Genomic DNA, 18463 nt, shown 5'->3' with positions numbered 1-18463 from the left:
TCTACGTGCATGACCTTGACAGTTTCTCTTTTTGAACAGGAGAGGAGCATGAAATTACCTGTCCATAGTCTATTTCCAGGGGGTAGAATTTCTTGGGATATTTAGTGAAGTTGTTGGAATGCCAGGCATTGCCTGTCTTCTCTTCATACAGACGCAGGAAGTGTTCAATTGCTTCTTCTTTAGATGGCATCTGCTCTAGCTTGTTGCTTCCAATTACTGTGCCTACACGGCCCCAAGAGCGGAACACCCAGTGTCTACCAAGGAAAATGAGAGAAACCAGGTATTAAGGGGAAATCTGATTAGCAGTTCTGAATGGGGGACATATGTGCAGCCAGAAAAGCTCTGGTTCCTATGGTCCACATCTGCCATCCATTTTAAAAACAGCAGCACTGAAGAAAATCTACACAGTTCAATTCCAAAAAAGAAAAAAACAGCTCCATAAATAAGAGGATTTTCAGATGTGGGTTCCAAAAGCAATACCAAGAAGGTTAAGAGTACAAAAAACCCCCACTAGAACCTACCTTCCTGACGTGCCAGGACAGAGATGTAGCCTTCCAAGAAGGAGATATTAGACTACAATTCCCATCATCCCTGACTAGTAGCCACTGTTGCTGGGAATAATGGGAGTTGTAGTCTAAGAACAGCTGGAGGGCCAAAGTTGACTGGCCCTGTGCTAGAGTTTATTTTACTTGCAGTAAGCATTTTCCTTTAAATGAGAGTGCACTACAAAGTGTGATCCTCATCTGTAGGATGAAGTAGCACAAATCTATGCTACCACCTCTAGATACTAGTACCTCAACCGTGCCCTATTTTGCAGTATGTGCAGATCAAAATTTAACCTTTTAATAAGGAGAGAAGGTGAATGTTCAGAGCACACTTGTTTATTTTCTGAGGCCATTTGAATTAAATTTGGTTATTGCAATACAGAATGAATATGAAAACATCAAGAGAACATTTTCTTCCAGTAATGAACGGACCTTTTAGCTATTAAAAATTAAAGTGGTTTGTTGCTGAATTTCCTTCAGTATCCTCCAAGAAATGTTTCCTAGCGATGTAGAAATTTATCATATTTATGTCAGATGATCAATTCACAAAAAGTTTCTTGGTTGGTGGCTGCAATGCATAAAGCAATTCCAAAAAGTTATATTTTTGGCAGTGTTTCAGTTCACTATTTTATGATAACTGATGTTTTACTTTCCTTTTATTATTTAACATACTACAGCTGCGTTATATTACAGTATAAGCCTATGGCTTAAGCAAACAAAACAGTACTCTGATTCTGTTTGCCTCACCCAACCACACCAACCTTACACAAACTAAAATGATGCAAAGAAATTTTCTGTGGAAGGGTAGCTTCAAATTCAACAGGGCATGCTTCCACCTTTTAATCCAATCATGAAAATGAAATGAGATTGAATTAAAAAACGTAAGAAACAAAAGGAAGTGTCGCTTTTTGGGTAACACCAATTATTACCCAATCTCACAAAGAACAAAGGCAAGATGATCAAACGAGTTTTCTGAATTGGATTATACAGTAGGTCACTTAGTCCAAGATAGATAAGACTGCTTCAAAAATAGCAAGACAGTCTTGTGGCACCTTAAAGATTAACTGGTCAACTAACAAGAGAGCCAGCGTGGTGTAGTGGTTAGAGTGCTGGACTACGACCGGAGAGACCCGAGTTCAAATCCCCATTCAGCCATGATACTAGCTGGGTGACTCTGGGCCAGTCACTTCTCTCTCAGCCTAACCTACTTCACAGGGTTGTTGTGAAAGAGAAACTCAAGTATGTAGTACATCGCTCTGGGCTCCTTGGAGGAAGAGCGGGATATAAATGTAATAATAATAATAATAATAATAATAATAATAATAATAATAATAATAATAATAATAATTAATGATCTGCTATTACAAGTCTAGTCCAACTAGAAGAGGTTATTTAAAAAGAATGTACCAAATTTGGAAAGAGAAGCATCCAGATACAGAAATAACAGAACAAAGGCTAGCAGACCAGAGAAGATTCATAATAAGAAATAAAGTATTCACAGGAGTTGAGCTGGGAGAACTGCAAAGAGCAACACAGGCTCAAGATATGGAAGAAGAATTATCACCAATGGAAGAAGTTGCTCAGGCGCAGGTGGAGGAGGTGTTGGAAATCGAGGATGCCACTGTTGCTGAACTGTTTCAAAATCAAAACCAGGCAACCTCCCCTTTGCCTTCACCTCAAAAACCCAAATGCCGTTTAACAGAAAAGCGACAAGAACTAAAGCAAAAAATAACTGAGCACATGAACCAAACAACCACCAGGGTTCGACTTCCAGCTCTAAATACAGTTGCCAAAAAACAACTTCCTCAGGCATTAAAAGATGTCAATGCTGCACTTGCAGAAATAACAACCAATAATTTGCAAGAAACAAACCAACTAATGTACAGTGCAGCAACAATAACAACACAAGAGCTCGGATATAAGATCAGTGGACCTGTCAAAAAAGAAAGCAGTACATCACCTAAATGGAAGATTAGATTAGAAAATAAAATCTCCAGGCTTAGATCAGATGCTAGTAAATTGAAAGATATGAAAGACAAGAAGCTGAAGAATGAAAACACCAAACAGTATCTGATCCAAAAATACCACCTAGATTCAAGGAAAATTAGAGAAGTCCTGGAAATAATAAAGCAGCAAATAACAGCAGTGTCAAAGAAGATTAGCAGATATGAAGCCAGAATTACACAACACAGGCAGAATCTCCAATTCCAGTTGAATCAGAGACGTTTCTACCAAAGCATAGAAGGAGAAACTGCAAGAAACATAAAAACACCAAATAAAGAAGAAACAGTGCAATTCTGGCGGAAATTATGGGACAATCCAATAGATTATAATAAAAAAGCAGGCTGGATGAAAGCGGTCAAAAAATGTAACCAACAAATGCAAGATCTAATAATAACACCAGAATTAATAAGTGAAAGAGCAAAGAAAATTAAAAATTGGACTGCGCCAGGTGACGATGAACTGCATGGCTTTTGGCTTAAACACCTAACAAGCCTTCATAAACAACTATCAAAACAGTTCAATCACATTATGAAAGGCGGTGATATTGAACAATGGCTAACAACTGGGAAAACTCATCTCATCATGAAAGACCCAGCAAAAGGTGCAGTTCCAAGTAATTATAGACCGATAACTTGCCTGCCAACCATGTTCAAATTATTAACTGGAATAATAGCAGATGAAGTGATGCAACACTTATTAACTAACAAACAGCTTCCAGTTGAACAGAAAGGAAATTGCCTGAACACCAGAGGCACAAAAGACCAGCTGCTGATTGACAAAATGATTTTAGAAAACTGCAAGAGAAGAAAAACAAATCTAAGTGTTGCATGGATTGACTACAAGAAAGCCTTCGATTCATTGCCTCACACATGGATACTAAAATGTTTAGAAACAACTGGTGTCAGCAAAAACATTCAGATACTTATTTTAAAAAGCAATGAGCATGTGGAGTACACAGTTAACAATCAATGGCGAGGCACTTGGACAGGTTAGCATTAGAAGAGGCATTTTCCAAGGGGACTCACTATCCCCTCTGTTGTTTGTAATCGCCATGACCCCACTTTCACAAATACTCAACAAAACAGGTCTCGGATACCAAACATCTAAAACATCCAGTAAAATCAACCATCTGCTGTACATGGACGATCTGAAGTTGTATGGAAAGTCCCAGTCAGAAATCGAATCACTGCTAAACACTGTCCGTATATTCAGTAGCGATATAGCAATGGAGTTTGGACTAGACAAGTGTGCTGCATTAATAATGAACAGAGGAAAAATAACAAAAACAGAAGGAATAGAACTGCCCAATGGAAGCAAGATCAAGAACCTGGAAGAGAAAGAACCTTACAAATACTTGGGCATTCTCCAGGCTGATAACATCGCACACACTGAAGTTAAAAGAAAAATTGGAAGTGAATACATCAGGAGAGTTAGAAAAATCCTCAAGTCCAAACTCAATGGCAGGAACACCATACAAGCCATAAACACCTGGGCTATACCTGTTATCAGATACACTGCAGGAATAATAGACTGGACCCAGGCAGAGCTAGAGACGCTAGATCGTAAGACCAGTAAAATCATGATCATCAATCATGCTCTGCACCCCCGCAGTGATGTAGATAGGCTCTACCTCCCTTGCAGCTCAGGTGGAAGAGGAATGCTGCAAGTCCATCAAACAGTAGAGGAGGAGAAAAGAGGCCTTGAAGAATATATCAAGGACAGTGAAGAAGATGCACTTCAAATGGTCAATAATGAGAAACTATTCAACACCAATGAAAGAAAGCAGGCCTACAAGAAAGAACAAGTCAAGAACCGAGCAGAAAAATGGAGAAATAAGCCCCTGCATGGTCAATATTTGCACAATATAAGTGGAAAATCAGACATCAGCAAGACCTGGCAATGGCTTAAGAATGGCAACTTGAAGAAAGAAACAGAGGGTTTAATACTGGCTGCACAAGAACAGGCACTAACAAATGCAATAAGGGCAAAAGTCGAAAAATCCACAACAAACAGCAAGTGCTGCCTTTGTAAAGAAGCAGATGAAACAGTGGACCACCTAATCAGCTGTTGTAAGAAGATCGCACAGACTGACTACGAACAAAGGTATGACAAGGTAGCAGGGATGATACACTGGAACATCTGCAAAAAATACAAGCTACCTGTAGCCAAGAATTGGTGGGACCATAAAATTGAAAAAGTTGAAGAAAATGAAGATGTAAAAATATTATGGGACTTCCGACTACAAACAGTCAAACATCTGCCACACAATACACCAGATATAACTGTAGTGGAGAAGAAAGAAAAACAAGTCAAAATAATCGACATAGCAATACCAGGGGATAGCAGAATAGAAGAAAAAGAAATAGAAAAAAATCACCAAATACAAAGATCTACAAATTGAAATTGAAAGGCTGTGGCAGAAAAAGACCCCAATAATCCCAGTGGTAATTGGCGCCCTGGGTGCAGTTCCAAAAGACCTTGAAGAGCACCTCAACACCATAGGGGCCACAGAAATCACCACCAGCCAATTACAAAAAGCAGCTTTACTGGGAACAGCCTATATTCTGCGACGATATCTATAACCATTGACAATAAAATTCTGGCATCCCAGGTCCTTGGGAAGGACTCGATGTCTGGATAAAACAAACCAGTCAATAACACCTGTCTGACTGTGTAAACAAAAACTAGAGTGAGCAAATCAAAGAAGAAATGCAAGTGGTACAAACTGTGACATTTCTATTTCTAAAGGTAAAGGTAAAATGTGCCGTCAAGTCGATTTGGACTCCTGGCACCCACAGAGCCCTGTGGTTGTCTTTGGTAGAATACAGGAGGGGTTGACCATTGCCTCCTCCTGCTCAGTAGGAGATGATGCCTTTCAGCATCTTCCTATATCGCTGCTGCGCGATATAGATGTTTCTCATAATCTGGGAAACATACCAGTGAGGATTTCAACCGGCAACCTTCTGCTTGTTAGTCAAGCATTTCCCTGAGCCACTTAAGGTGGCTTCTATACCATTAGTGATCTAATTACTGTAAAAAAAAGATAAAGAAAGTTCTGTGTAGTGGTAGAATGACTTGCTAAAGACACCTTGTGGTTTTTGCTACAACACAAGACACAACCACCCCCTCTGGACAACTGCTTAAGGATGAGGAGCAAGAAAAATAAGATTAATTTTGAGCAGTTCTGTTCAGATCTCACAAAACCACTGCAGTAAAGGCAAATTCAAACATTAGTGAAGCTTGAAATAAATTCGCAATGAAGTGTCTACAAAGCCAACCTGATTTCTCTATCATCTTCCAGCAGCTGGAGCTTGTAATAGGAGTTGGTACCCCTGACAATATCCACTAGTCCAAGCGTAGCACTATAGATTTTACCTCCTTTTTCAAAGACATGAGCAGAATCTTCTAAGCCTGTAAAGACAGACAATTGACTAGTCCCATGGAGACACATTTTGTTCAGATTATTATTTTAATTTAAACACAAGACACACAGCTGAAAAAAAATTCCCTCATCCCCAGATCTCACACAGATCATTTCATCACACCCGCCCGCCCCCCGCCCCCACATTTTAAAGACAATAAAGCAAACAAAGTATGCAAAACAGAGCAAAACCAGCCAGTCTCAGAAGATCAGAGAAGTCAGCACAAGGGGAGAGGATCAGTGGTCCCTCTATTTTTTTTCATCTCTGTGCAGAATGAGTTTTGTTCTGGGTGGCAGTATCAAGGCAGTATGCGCGCATGTGCATTAAGAATGGGGCCTTCCTGATTCAGCCTGAGCGGGATCTAAAATGAACTCAGTGGACATCCAAAAACTTGTGAGCGTGCACATGTGGACACGCCTTAGAGGGAACAGTGGAGGGGATCACAGCTCATTGATAGAGCCGCTGCTTTATTTAGGTTTAATATTTGGTACTCCTAGGCAGTGTTCTCTCCAGTTTTTTTAATCTGTGTACGGAATGAGTTTTGTTCTGGGTGGCAGTATCAAGGCAGTACGCGCGCACATGCATTCAGAATGAGACCTTCCAGATTCAACCTGAGCGGGATCTAAAATTAACTGAGTGGACATCAAAAACCGTGTGAGTATGCACACACACGTACGTCTTAGAAGGATCACTGCTCCTAGGTAAGGCTAAGAAAGAGCCCAGTCTGACTCCCTGGGAAGTCCCTGCCCAGCCAGTGCAGACATACTGAACTAAATGCACCAATGATCCGACTCCATATAAAGGCAGCTTCATATATACAGCAGAAGACAGTTGTACAAGTGCTAAAGATTCTCCTGGAGAACAGACTTGTCACAGTCTCATGAATATGAAAGAGATCTCACAGCTGAGCCCAGTAGAGTTGCCAACATTCCACTGTCCTAATACTGGACACAAGTGTGGGAGTAATTGGGAGCCAGAGTGCTGTATGTGTGTTTACCACTTTCAGTTTAAACTACTGTGTAAGTTACGACTTAGACTGCTTCTCCTCTGTTTCTTGAGACAACCATGGTTAGCCAAACTGAGTGTGATGTAATTTTGTTTTCTAGAAAGAGACGCATTGTTCTTCACACTTGAGCACTATCTAGTAGTCATTGCTTGCATGATTTCCATGATCCCGATACCTGGATAATGCTAAGTTAGCCAATCAGGGATGGCTATTAATGTCCCCAATATGAGACTGTTGGCAACCCTAGGCCTGCAGCCCACCAGAACCACAGAGTACTCTGGTGAGGAATGAGAAGGGAAAAAGAGTTGGAGCTCATTATTTATTTCATTATTAGCAAAAATAACTGCTTTGATCTGAGCCATAGATTCTTCCCTTTAGCTGAAAATAAGGTAAGGGACATCCCGTAAGGGACAAACAACTTTGGACTGAAATAAGGGATGTCCCTGCTAATAAGGGACTATTGGTATCCCTAGAGCCCAGTCCCCTACCTATAAACTGGACCCTCCACATATCAATTAGTATCACCAGGTAACTGCGCAGTAGAGGCAGAGGGGGAGGCATGCAAGCGGTAGTACAGGCTTGACCAATCTCAAGACGTATTTCAAGAGACACTCACCCCTGCATTATGCAGAAGGGAGGCTGTTAAATGGCAAGCTAGGAGCCACAAGTAGGCCACAAGAGCCTTCTTGTAGGTTGCCAGACAGTTGGGGAAATTCAAGCACAAAAGGTATGACAAATAGTTCATGCACATTTTCAGTCTGTCTCCCAAGTGCCATGATATAAGTTGAGGCATTTGACTAAAAATGCCTTTGTACTCTCTCTAGACACACAACCAGTTGATTTACTGTCCAAAGTTCCTGTTGTGGGCAGTGTTCCCTGTAACAGGGATTCCTAGATGTTGTTGAATACAACTCCCATAACCCCAGCCAAAGGCCATTGCAGACAAGAGGATCAGGGGCCTGGAGCAGCTTCCTTATGAGACAAGACTACAACACCTGCGGCTTTGTAGTTTAGTGGTGGGAAAGACGACCGTGGGGACATGATTGAAGTCTATAAAATCATGCATGGTGTGAAGAAAGTGGATAGAGAGAAATTCCTCTCGCACAACACTAGAACCAGGGGTCATCCCATGAAACTGATTGTCAAGAAATTTAGGACCAACAAAAGGAAGTACTTTCCCACACAACATATAATCAAGCTATGGAATTAACTGCCACAAGATGTGGTGACAGCCAACAGTCTGGATGGATTTAAGAGGAGCTTAGGTAAATTTGTGGAGGACAGGTCTATCAATGGCTACTAGTCTGAGGGCTATAGGCCAGCTCTCGCCTCAGAAGTGAGGTGCCTCTAAATACCAGTTGCAGGGGAGTAGCAGTAGCAGAAAGGACATCTGGTGGACCACTGTGTGAAGAATGATGCTGGACTAGATGGGCCTTGGGCTTGATCCAGTAGGGCTTTTCTTATGTTCTTAACATCTGGGAATCCCTGCTAGAGGGAACACTGGTTGTGGCCCCCTGGGATCCTAACTTTATCTCTTTACACCAAAAAGCAACAGGTGGTGTTACAATTAAAAAGAAAGGCTTCACCTTTTATTATGAAAATAATCTGTATGAAATTTGTAAAAATGTTGCCTACACAGGAGACAGTGATAAATAAAAGGCACTGCAAGCTTCAGAATACAATTTTGGTATAGCAGAAGATTTAGCAAAGCAGGCCATAAATAAGCTAGATCCCTAAGATGGTGAAATCTCAACTTAAGCACAGTCTTGGCTCCAAATCATGAAAAGATGCTTGTTCACACACTGACAAAATATCAACTGTATTGAGATGTACTATGCACATCAGTACAATACAACAGTATATACTTTTCTGAAGTTACCTGAATCAGGGTCCACAGCAGCTCCTCCTTTAACTGTCAGCTTCATTTTCTTTTCAGACTTGCTTGTTCCTAGGAGAAGAGAAAAAAAGTGGGGTTTTGTTGTTGTTGTTCTTAACTTGCATTTTAAAGACAGTCTTTGAGTATCTGCTTGTTCCTTTGAACCAAGAAAGTAATTTGCTGCTATCCCTACAGAACTATGCAGTGCATTAGTTCCTGAGCAACAGAACCCAAGCTACTACATGATGGGGCCATAGCTCAGTGGAAGAGCATCTGCTTTGCATGCAGAAGGCTCCAGGTTCACTCCCTGGCAACTCCAGGTTGGTCTGGGAGAGACTCCTGCCTAAAACCTTGGAGAGCTGCTCCCAGTCAGTGCAGACAATACTGAGCTAGATGGACCAATGGTTCTGACTTGGTATAAGGCAGCTTTGTATGTTCCTAACAAAAGATCCATGTTCTTTGAGACCTGTTCCAATAGGCTTTCCTAAAAATGACACACGAGTTTCTTTTAACTTTGGTTTGTACTCGGGCAACACAAGGATGAAGATAGTGCTTTGGTTGCACTTCACACCAAAAAATTTTGTTGCTGGAAAAATGTGAACTCCCATCCACTAGAATATCCTACCTATTGCATGTGGTTAGCTCTTTGTGCAATAGAGCTGCAAAAGCATACAAAAACCAATGGAAGAGTCCTTTGGACATTACAAGTGACCCACTTGCCCCCATACCTCTGGGTGTGTGTGTTTTTAATATATAGACTCAATCGGGGTGCCAAACCTGAGGATCTCCAATTATCACTGGGGGTGATAGGAACTGTAGCCCAACACCACTTGGAGAGCCTCATGTTGACCACCCATGGGCTAAATGCTCCTCTCTGCACCTACCAGTTAAATTTGTAAAATCATCAATAGAGTGGAGAGAAAGAGATTATTTCACAATACTAAAACCAGGGGTCATCCCCTGAAACTCATTGTCATGAAATTTAGGACTGACAGAAGGAAGTACTTTTTAACATAGTACATAATTGATTTATGGAATTGTCTGCCACAGGATGCGGTGAAGGCCACCAGCTTGGATGGCTTTAAGCCGCCCTGAGCCATTTTTGGAAGGGCAGTATATAAATAAATAAAAGGGGCTTAGACAAATTTATGGAGGTCTATTAATGGCTATTAATCTTGATGCCTATAGACTACCTCCAGGCTCAGAGGCAGGATGCCTCTGAATAACAGAATTAGGGGGAGAAGCAGCCAGAGAAGGGCATGCATTCATCTCTTGCTTTTGTTTGGTGGGCCACTGCGGAAAACAGGATGCTGGACTAGATAGGCCTTGGGCCTGATCTTGGACTAGATAGGCCTTGAGCCCGATGATTACATACGAAGGGCTCTTCTTATGTAAAGACTATCAGATTCCTCCCCGCCACCCCGCCTTTCCTCCAAGGAACTCAGGGAAGCATACTGTATGTGGTTCTCTTCCACATAATTCTCATAAGAACCTTGTGAGGTTGGTTAGACTGAGACACAGTGACTGGCTCAAGGTCATCCAGTAAGCTATAAGGTCAAGTTGAAATTTGGACCCAGGTCTCCCTAATGCTGGGAACTGCCACTAGGTGGTGTAAGTTAAAGATATCACTATTCTTTCCAATAGGATTTGCCCACTTGGTCCTTAGCACCAAATACCCCTCTGACTGGACTAATTTTATTGTTCAGAAGCTTAAGACATATGGTTTATCACCGGAATATTTAATCCCATTGGGCTTCGATAATGCTAAATCAGTAATCAAGCAGCGTGTATTTAATATGGAACATGAAAAAAGACTTAAGTTTGGAACCTAAATATGCAAAGACTGGAGATGCTAGACCAGCAAATTATTTGTATAATTTGATACTACCAACATATAGAAGGGCTCTAACACTGGCACAGTTGTATGTGTTGCCTTTGGTGGTGTTAGAGGGTATGCTCCAGAAAATTCCATATTTGGAGCCCCTGTGCCCTTGTGAGGATGGGGATGTCAAATCAATTAGTCATGTACTTTTATATTGCTCCCTTTACCAAAACTTGTGTCTTAGACTTATTATTCCCCTTATTAATAGATATCCCAATAATATGGATATGTTTTAGGTTACTTACCTTCTTTCCGATCACATGTTAATATTTCATATCAGGTAGCTAAATTTTGCATGGTAGCGATTAAGATTCCATCAGGGTGTGTTGGGTCATTATCTCATTTTACTTTATAGTTTTTTTCATATGTATATATAATCAATATACTTGATCTGTATTATATATAGTCATATATGTTTATTAGGTTAATCTGTACATGGGCTTGGAGATATATCTGAAAGTGTTGCTGGAATGCGCTCCCTGCTGAGATACGATCCTCCCCATCTCTAACTATTTTTAAAAAACATTTGAAGACCCATCTCTTCACCCAAGCCTTTTCAGCTTTTTAAATCTGTGGGTTTTAATTTTATGCTGTTTTAAAACTGTTAAACTGTTTTAACCTTTTATATTTAATTGTTTTTATGTCACTGTTAACCACCCAGAGACGAAAGTTTGGGTGGTATATAAGTCAAATAAATGAATGAATGAATGAATGAATGTTGTTTTGTTAATTTGCAACTTCACATATATGCTGATGGGATCTGAGCCGTCAGTACCTGATCAAGAGAGAGACCTTGGGGTCGTGGTGGACAGCTCTGCTCATTGAAAGTGCTGACTCATTGCATGGCAGTGGTAAAAAGGGCAAATTCCATGCTAGGGATCATTAGGAAGGGGAATGAAAATAAAAATGCTAATATTATAATGGCCTTATACAAATCTAGGATGCAGCCACACCTGGAGTACTGCATATAGTTTTGGTCACCACATCTTAAGAAGGATATTTTAGAACTGGAAAAGGTGCAGAAGAGGGCAACCAAGATGATCAGGGGCCTGGATCACATTCCTTATGAGGCTAGGCTACAGCATCTGGGGTTCTTTAGTTTGGAAAAGAGGCGACTAAGGGGAAACATGATCAGGGTGTATAAAATGATGCATGGAGAAGAGAGAGTGGACAGAGAGAAATTTTTCTCTCTATCTCACAACAACACTAGAACCATGGGTCATCCCATGAAACTGAAGGTCGGGAAATTTCGGACCGACAAGAGGAAGTACTTTTTCACATCGTGTGTAATCAATATACAGAATTCTTTGCCATGGGATGTGGTGATGGCCACTAGCTTGGATGGCTTTAAAAGGGGCTTAGACATTTCCTCCATGAATTTGTCTATCAGTGGCTACTAGTCTCATGTTCTGTGGGCCACTTCCAGCCTCTGAGGCAAGATGCCTCTCAATACCAGCTGCAAGGAGCAACAGCAAGGGAGAGGTCATGTCCTTGCCTCTTGCCTGTGGGCTTCCCAGAAGCATCTGTTTCACAATGGGAAACCGGTTGCTGGACTAATCCAGCAAGGCCGTTTTCATGTAGCTCTCCTGTTATTTTGTAGGTAATCGAAGACTGTAATAATAAACTGACTGACAAGTTGAAAGCAAATGCCCAGGACTCTGAAAATTCCGCACAACAGAGTTCCTTTGAACTTAATAAGCATGTGTCCAATGTTATCATCCTCAGATTCTACTGTGTAGACCTGATACAAGTCTTATTTGTGTATCAAGTACTTTGGGAACTTAACGCTACTAAACTGCTACAGAATTTATTTAGAAAGTCGAGGCCTCATGGCAAGGATGCCATATGTACATCTTCCTCACCTTGCTCTTCCTTGTTCTTTCCTGCACTTTTCATGTTTGAGTGTCCACTGGATTTTCCTCCCACAGACAATTCTTTGTGCTCTTGCTTTACTTCTGCACCCCAGGGAGAAAGAGCATGAAGCGGCAAAAGCTCCCGGAAGCCCTTGCTGGAGGATTTTACATCTTGGAGGAACTCTTCTGAGACCACCTGCACCTGGGCCTCTTTCACCTCTTCCATTTTCTTGTTCATTTTCTCAACTTCCTCTGGAAGATTAAAAATGGAGAAAAGAAAAGAAACAGCATGGCGTCATTTTCCTTAGGAGTCTAAAGGTCCAGACACAACACACCTTTGCTATGGGGAAACGCACAGCTCAGTAGTAAAAGATATACTTTGCCTGCATGAAGTCCGGGTTCAATCCAGCTCATGCCTAAGGATCTCAAAAATCCTTGGTCACAAACACTTAGGGACATAGGAAGCTGCCATATACTGAGTCAGATCATTGGTCCATCTAGCTCAGTATTGTCTACACAGACTGGCAGAGGCTTCTCCAAGGTTGCAGGCAGGAATCTCTCTCAGCCCTACCTTGGAGATGCCAGGGAGGGAACTTGGAACCTTCTGCTCTTCCCAGAGCGGCTCCATCCCCTGAGGGGAATATCTTACAGTGCTCACACTTCTAGTCTCCCATTCATATGCAACCAGGGCAGGCCCTGCTTAGCTATGGGGACAAGTCATGCTTGTTACCACAAGACCAGTTCTCCTCCCTGAGCGCGGTTGTCAGTTGGAGCAGACAATACTCAAACTAAAGCTTCTGAATCAGTAGGAGATTAGTCTTAATTCACACATTATGTTCAACACTTGTACAATTGGTGTACAGTGTACACAGGTAGAGATCTCTATGCAGGTACAGTTATCCACATATTGAACGCAGGTATAGCAGTATACTTCCTATCTGTATCCTGCATATCAGGGGGCCTGTGCCCAAGCTCTTTGGTAAAATGAATGCAGGTACAGCCATCCACACAAAAACACGTGGGGGGTGGAGCTATGACTCACTGGTAGAGTGTCTGCTTTGCATGCAGAATATCCCAGATGCAAAGTCTGGTATCTCCAGGTAGAGCTAGGAAAGACTCCTGTTTGAAACCCTGGAGAGCCCACTGCCAGTCAGTGCAGAACGTACTGAGCTCAGTGAATCCATTGCCTGACTCCGTATAAGGCAGCTTCCTATGTGTGTACAGACATCTGAATCTATGTGTGTATACACATGTGAGTGCAGATACAATATAATGCCTGAAAATAGGGCTTTAGCTTTATAAGTACACGAAAATGATGTCAAGATAGGCGATCCATCTTTCCCTCACAGTAGTATTTAAAGTTATTTACCACATGGATCAGGGCCATCATGTTGCGAGTCCCAGTACTTTCACATTGTACTTCCTCCTCTGTAACTGCCGGGAGACTCACAACTCAATGCTCCCCATCCACATGGCATTTTCAAACATTTCCACAATAATTAGTCAACAATGGAGGGCTGTTTTCAGCGGCATCTTGATTGCATATGTTTTTGTACACCTCCACACAGAGTCACTCCTTATGAGCACAAACATTTTCATGATGTGGCGCACATTCTTCACTAGTGCTGTAAAGCACTATTCAAATTGTACTTCATACTTAATATATCCCTGAAAAGCTACATTTTATGCTTGTTCTTGTGCTTAATTTTTAAATGGAAAAAGATCAGATTTTTAAAATATCAGCCAAATGAATGTAGTATTGTACTGATTAGGGTCAGCACACTAGCAAAAACCAAAGACTTGCCAATAAAAAGTGAAAAAAGGAACTCCAGAAATTGGAAATTGACTGTGGGTGTGTAAACTTCCCATAGAGTGGGGACTCCAGTCTTCCATATGCTTCAAATGCATGCAAAGCATAGGAAGTTGCCTTATACTGAGTCAGACATTGGTCCATCTAGTTCAGTATTGCCTACACTGACTGGCAGTGGCCTTCCAAGATCCAAGGCATGAGTCTTTCCCAGCCTACATGGTAAAAGGGGGTTCTAGGAGCAGGAAACGGGGTGATCTATTTCATACAGAAATTGCTATCAGTGTAACCTGAAGTATAGGCTATATTGGTTAAAGGAATTCATATTATATGCAACACATCACTGTTTCAAAGGCCAGCGGAAAGTTCTGTGTATTCCTTTGATCTTCCATTACATTATTTTATTGAAATTATTCAGGGTATTTATTCGGTATCCTGCTCTTCAACCCCCAAAGGAGCTTCCAGAACAGCTCTGGGAATGTAAGTGGGGGATTTTTGTAGGAACAACGGCGTGGGGAGTGAGGGCGAAAACTTCCACTGGTCATAATCTGGATTTCTCCCAGCAGCCACATACAAAACCCTTCCCCCCACACACACCTGTAAAGATGCATATGAAAAACAGATATTTAATGTCTTTTCTGGTTTAGCCCCTGTACTTCCCCTATTGAGAGTTTCCTCCATCACACCAATTAAGATGATCACTCACTTTGTGAACTGATGCACAGGTTAGCTTTCTTCACAGTAGATGTCACCTTTCCTCCAAGTTCTTCAATAGCAGACTTGATTTCATCCTTGTTCTTTGACAGTTTCCCAAGGGTCAAAATCATCATGCCAGATAAGGGTTTATCTGTATGATCAAGTGAAAATGCAGACTACATGAGTAATCTTTCATACAAAGAAAACAAAAAGGTGTGCAAAACGATGTACCATGCACATACAGACTCTCCGCAACTTATAAACATCCATCAAAAGCTCCATAATATATTACATTAAGTAAGTCCCCAACTTACAAACATCAAGCTGCACATACAAACAAGCTGTCGCTCTTGGGAGCAATACCTCTATTATCTTCCTGTGTTCAAAATCAATCATGGTTTCACAGAAAGGTAACCTAAGGTATATGCCATGGAAGGATGCATGTGGCAGAATAGTAGCAGTCTAGCAGAGTGGGTAGAGCATGGGCTTGCATGGCATCCCCAGGTAGAGTTGGGAGAGACTCATGCCTCAAACCTTGGAAAGCTGCTGCCAGTCAGTGTAGGCAATAATGAACGACATGGACCAACGTCTGACTCAGTATAAGGCAACTTCCTATGCATGCATTTGGAGCTTATGGAAGATCGGAACCCCCACTTAGTTTGTGGGAAGTTTGCACACCCACAATCACTTTCTGGAGATTTAAACAGGCATTGCCCACAAACCGGCAAGTCTATACTTCCAATTATAAGGGTAGAGATCTCCAAAATGAAAGTTTTAACTCACAAAATGCTGAATTTTACACTCAGTACCAACTTACTTTTGCAGATTTACAGAACACACCCAAGCCTGGACATAACATGCAACTAATCAGAATCACCACATGCTCCTTCATGGCACCAGATCTCTTAATAAACAAGCCTTTCCATTCAACAAAGTTAATTGCCATCAGTAACACCATTGTTTGCTTGACTCCCTATCAGGTTCTTCTTTTTTAAAAGCTATGAACAGCATCCACACTAAGTGTCCATTACCCTGCCTTCACCAGAGAAGCTTTTCCTAAGCAAAGGTGGATAAATTAAGCAGTAGGCACAGCAGTTACTACCACTATTCTTTGACACGTCGGCAGATGGCAGCAGAGAGGCAACAAGAGACTTGTATCCTGAGCTATCCAAGGGATGGACTTACTAAAGGCCAAACGAGATGATCAGCAGATTTTGTGGTTAGGGACCAATGTGTTTACCATTCTCTCTTAAGAAGATATATAATCAGAGGCATGATCCTAATCTATTTGCAAAAATTGGTCTGGGGGCAGAAGAGGAGAATTTAGATATACTTTTTTGTTTTGTTTTGATTGTTTTTAATGCCGTTTTAGAACGTTGTTTTAAAATTTTTAAATTGTTGCATTTTAAATTTCTTGTTTTTGTTTTAACCAATGTTTTAATGTTGTTTTTATCTTGTTGTAAACCACACAGAGATGTAGGTTTTGGGCGGTATAATAATATGCTAAATAAATAAATAAATAAATAAATAATATACATCCTCTGCTGCACTGTTTCTGGTTAACAGAAGCTTTAAAAATACTTAGGCAATTTGGCATGCAATCTGAGAATATGTCTGCACAAAGTCAGCATATTTGCAGAGAAAGAGAGAGAGAGAGGGAGAGTGAGTATTTGATCTGCATGTTTCCTGAAGAGAAAATTATCTCCAGTTCAAATAAGTATTGTGGCAGCTATAGTAAAAATACTTACACCCTATAACACTGTCAAATTCAGGTCTGTTCTTTCTAATATCACAGTTTGCTATTTACAAATCCTCTTAAACTTTGGTTGCTTTTAAAGAGTTAAAATGCTCACAGTAAGAAAAATTATTTGCATAATGTAGCTAGTGTTAATTTGCATAATGTGACAGTGCTATTTTGATTAGCACAGAATTTGGATATTTTGGAGTTTAAAATATTGCCTGACCTCAGTAAACATTGACATCTCATAAGTGTTTCTCAGAATATCTGTGTTATTTTTCATCATGATGATTCAAAACACTTATGCATTTTGCCCTGAGATCCTTTAAATGAAGCATAGGATACAAATGTAATTCTAATCAGTAAATAAGAGACACACGTTTTGGGCGGTATATAAATATTTTAAATAAATATTCACCAGCATGGGATGAAGCATGTACCTTTGGTTATACACTGGCATTTCACATGTGTCTCAAAATATCTGTTATTTTTCATCATGATGATTCAGACTTTTTAAATGACGGGGGGGAAACCCTGTGCACTTTGCCCTAACCCCTCCTTTAAATGAAGCACAGGAAACAAATATAATCCTAAACAGTAAATATTCATCAGCATGGGATGGAGCATGTTCTCCTGGTTATATGGAGACTAACATCTGGATTCAAATTCTAGATCAGTCAACTGAATGATTTTGAACAGGACCACCCTATCTTCAATGGACAGATAGATAGATAGATAGATAGATAGGAGGGACTAAAAGAGGGCAGAAAAGCACTTTGCAACTTCACTAAATGAAAATAGAAATAATATCCTCCTTTATGGTAAGTGCAAGAGCAAACAAGAGTCTGATTCAGTGAGCATTCTCTGACACAATACTGCACGACCTCTGATTCCATATAGGAGCTGCTTATTTGAAAATATCACATATATCAAAAATCAAACCTCACAGGAACAGCTTATGTGTCAGAGAAAAGACTAAAAAGCTCTTCTCTGATGTTTAAAAAGCTCAGAGAAATTTTATATGCCACCATTCGTCATAAATGACATGCAAGGTGAAGCAGTGAGACAGGACTGTGTTATGTCACAGCCTGTTCACTTGAATTAGCTATAACCAGAGACCCAAACAGGCATTTTGGTTTCATGGAGTGAGCAAGTATGATTCAAATTGTGTGATCTTCGGATGGTCTGATAAGTAACATTTTCACTAAATAGGAGTTGGGGATTTCACTCCTTGGTAATGCCTGCACTTTGCAAACAAAAACAAAAACTACGGAATGTTTTCTTTGCCAAACCAGTTTCTCTTTAGCATGAACACTGTCTTTGGTCCAATTACCTGCTGGTGCAGCTGTGTTCTCTGTAACTGGAACAGAAACTTCTAGAGGAGGTACTGAGTTTGCAGAGGCAGCCTCTGGAGGGAATGCTCTATCCTGCTTTTTAAACTTAAATTTCTTTAGATATGTGATTTCCCGGAACTCCTGGGTTGCAGCAGCATATGTAAGAAAAGTTAAACACAAACACAAAAAAAGAAATAGCAGAGACCAATTCAATGATCAAAGTTAGATTACTAGATTTTGTGAAGGGATGGAGCTGAAATAAAGAGGGTGGAAGAAAAGCAATGAGCAGAGGTAGGGCCA

General features: G+C 40.8%; 1 protein-coding gene across 1 annotated transcript in view; it reads right to left on the bottom strand.

Annotated features, from left to right (window-relative positions):
* PARP1 (poly(ADP-ribose) polymerase 1) overlaps nucleotides 1-18463 on the bottom strand; it is a 72389-nt gene that overhangs the window by 17505 nt on the left and 36421 nt on the right. Inside the window, exons 8-13 of the mRNA XM_053307209.1 lie at nucleotides 18163-18304; nucleotides 15102-15242; nucleotides 12598-12840; nucleotides 8857-8925; nucleotides 5828-5960; nucleotides 59-254 (exon numbers count right to left, since the gene is read on the bottom strand). Of these exons, the coding sequence (XP_053163184.1) occupies nucleotides 59-254; nucleotides 5828-5960; nucleotides 8857-8925; nucleotides 12598-12840; nucleotides 15102-15242; nucleotides 18163-18304 (924 nt within the window). The remainder of the gene's footprint in view (nucleotides 1-58; nucleotides 255-5827; nucleotides 5961-8856; nucleotides 8926-12597; nucleotides 12841-15101; nucleotides 15243-18162; nucleotides 18305-18463) is intronic.

The sequence above is a fragment of the Hemicordylus capensis genome, chromosome 1 (assembly GCF_027244095.1).
Source record: "Hemicordylus capensis ecotype Gifberg chromosome 1, rHemCap1.1.pri, whole genome shotgun sequence".
Taxonomy (NCBI): Eukaryota; Metazoa; Chordata; class Lepidosauria; order Squamata; family Cordylidae; genus Hemicordylus; species Hemicordylus capensis.
The sequence above is the reverse complement of the archived record's forward strand: the minus strand, read 5'-3'. Positions and strand labels throughout refer to the sequence as shown.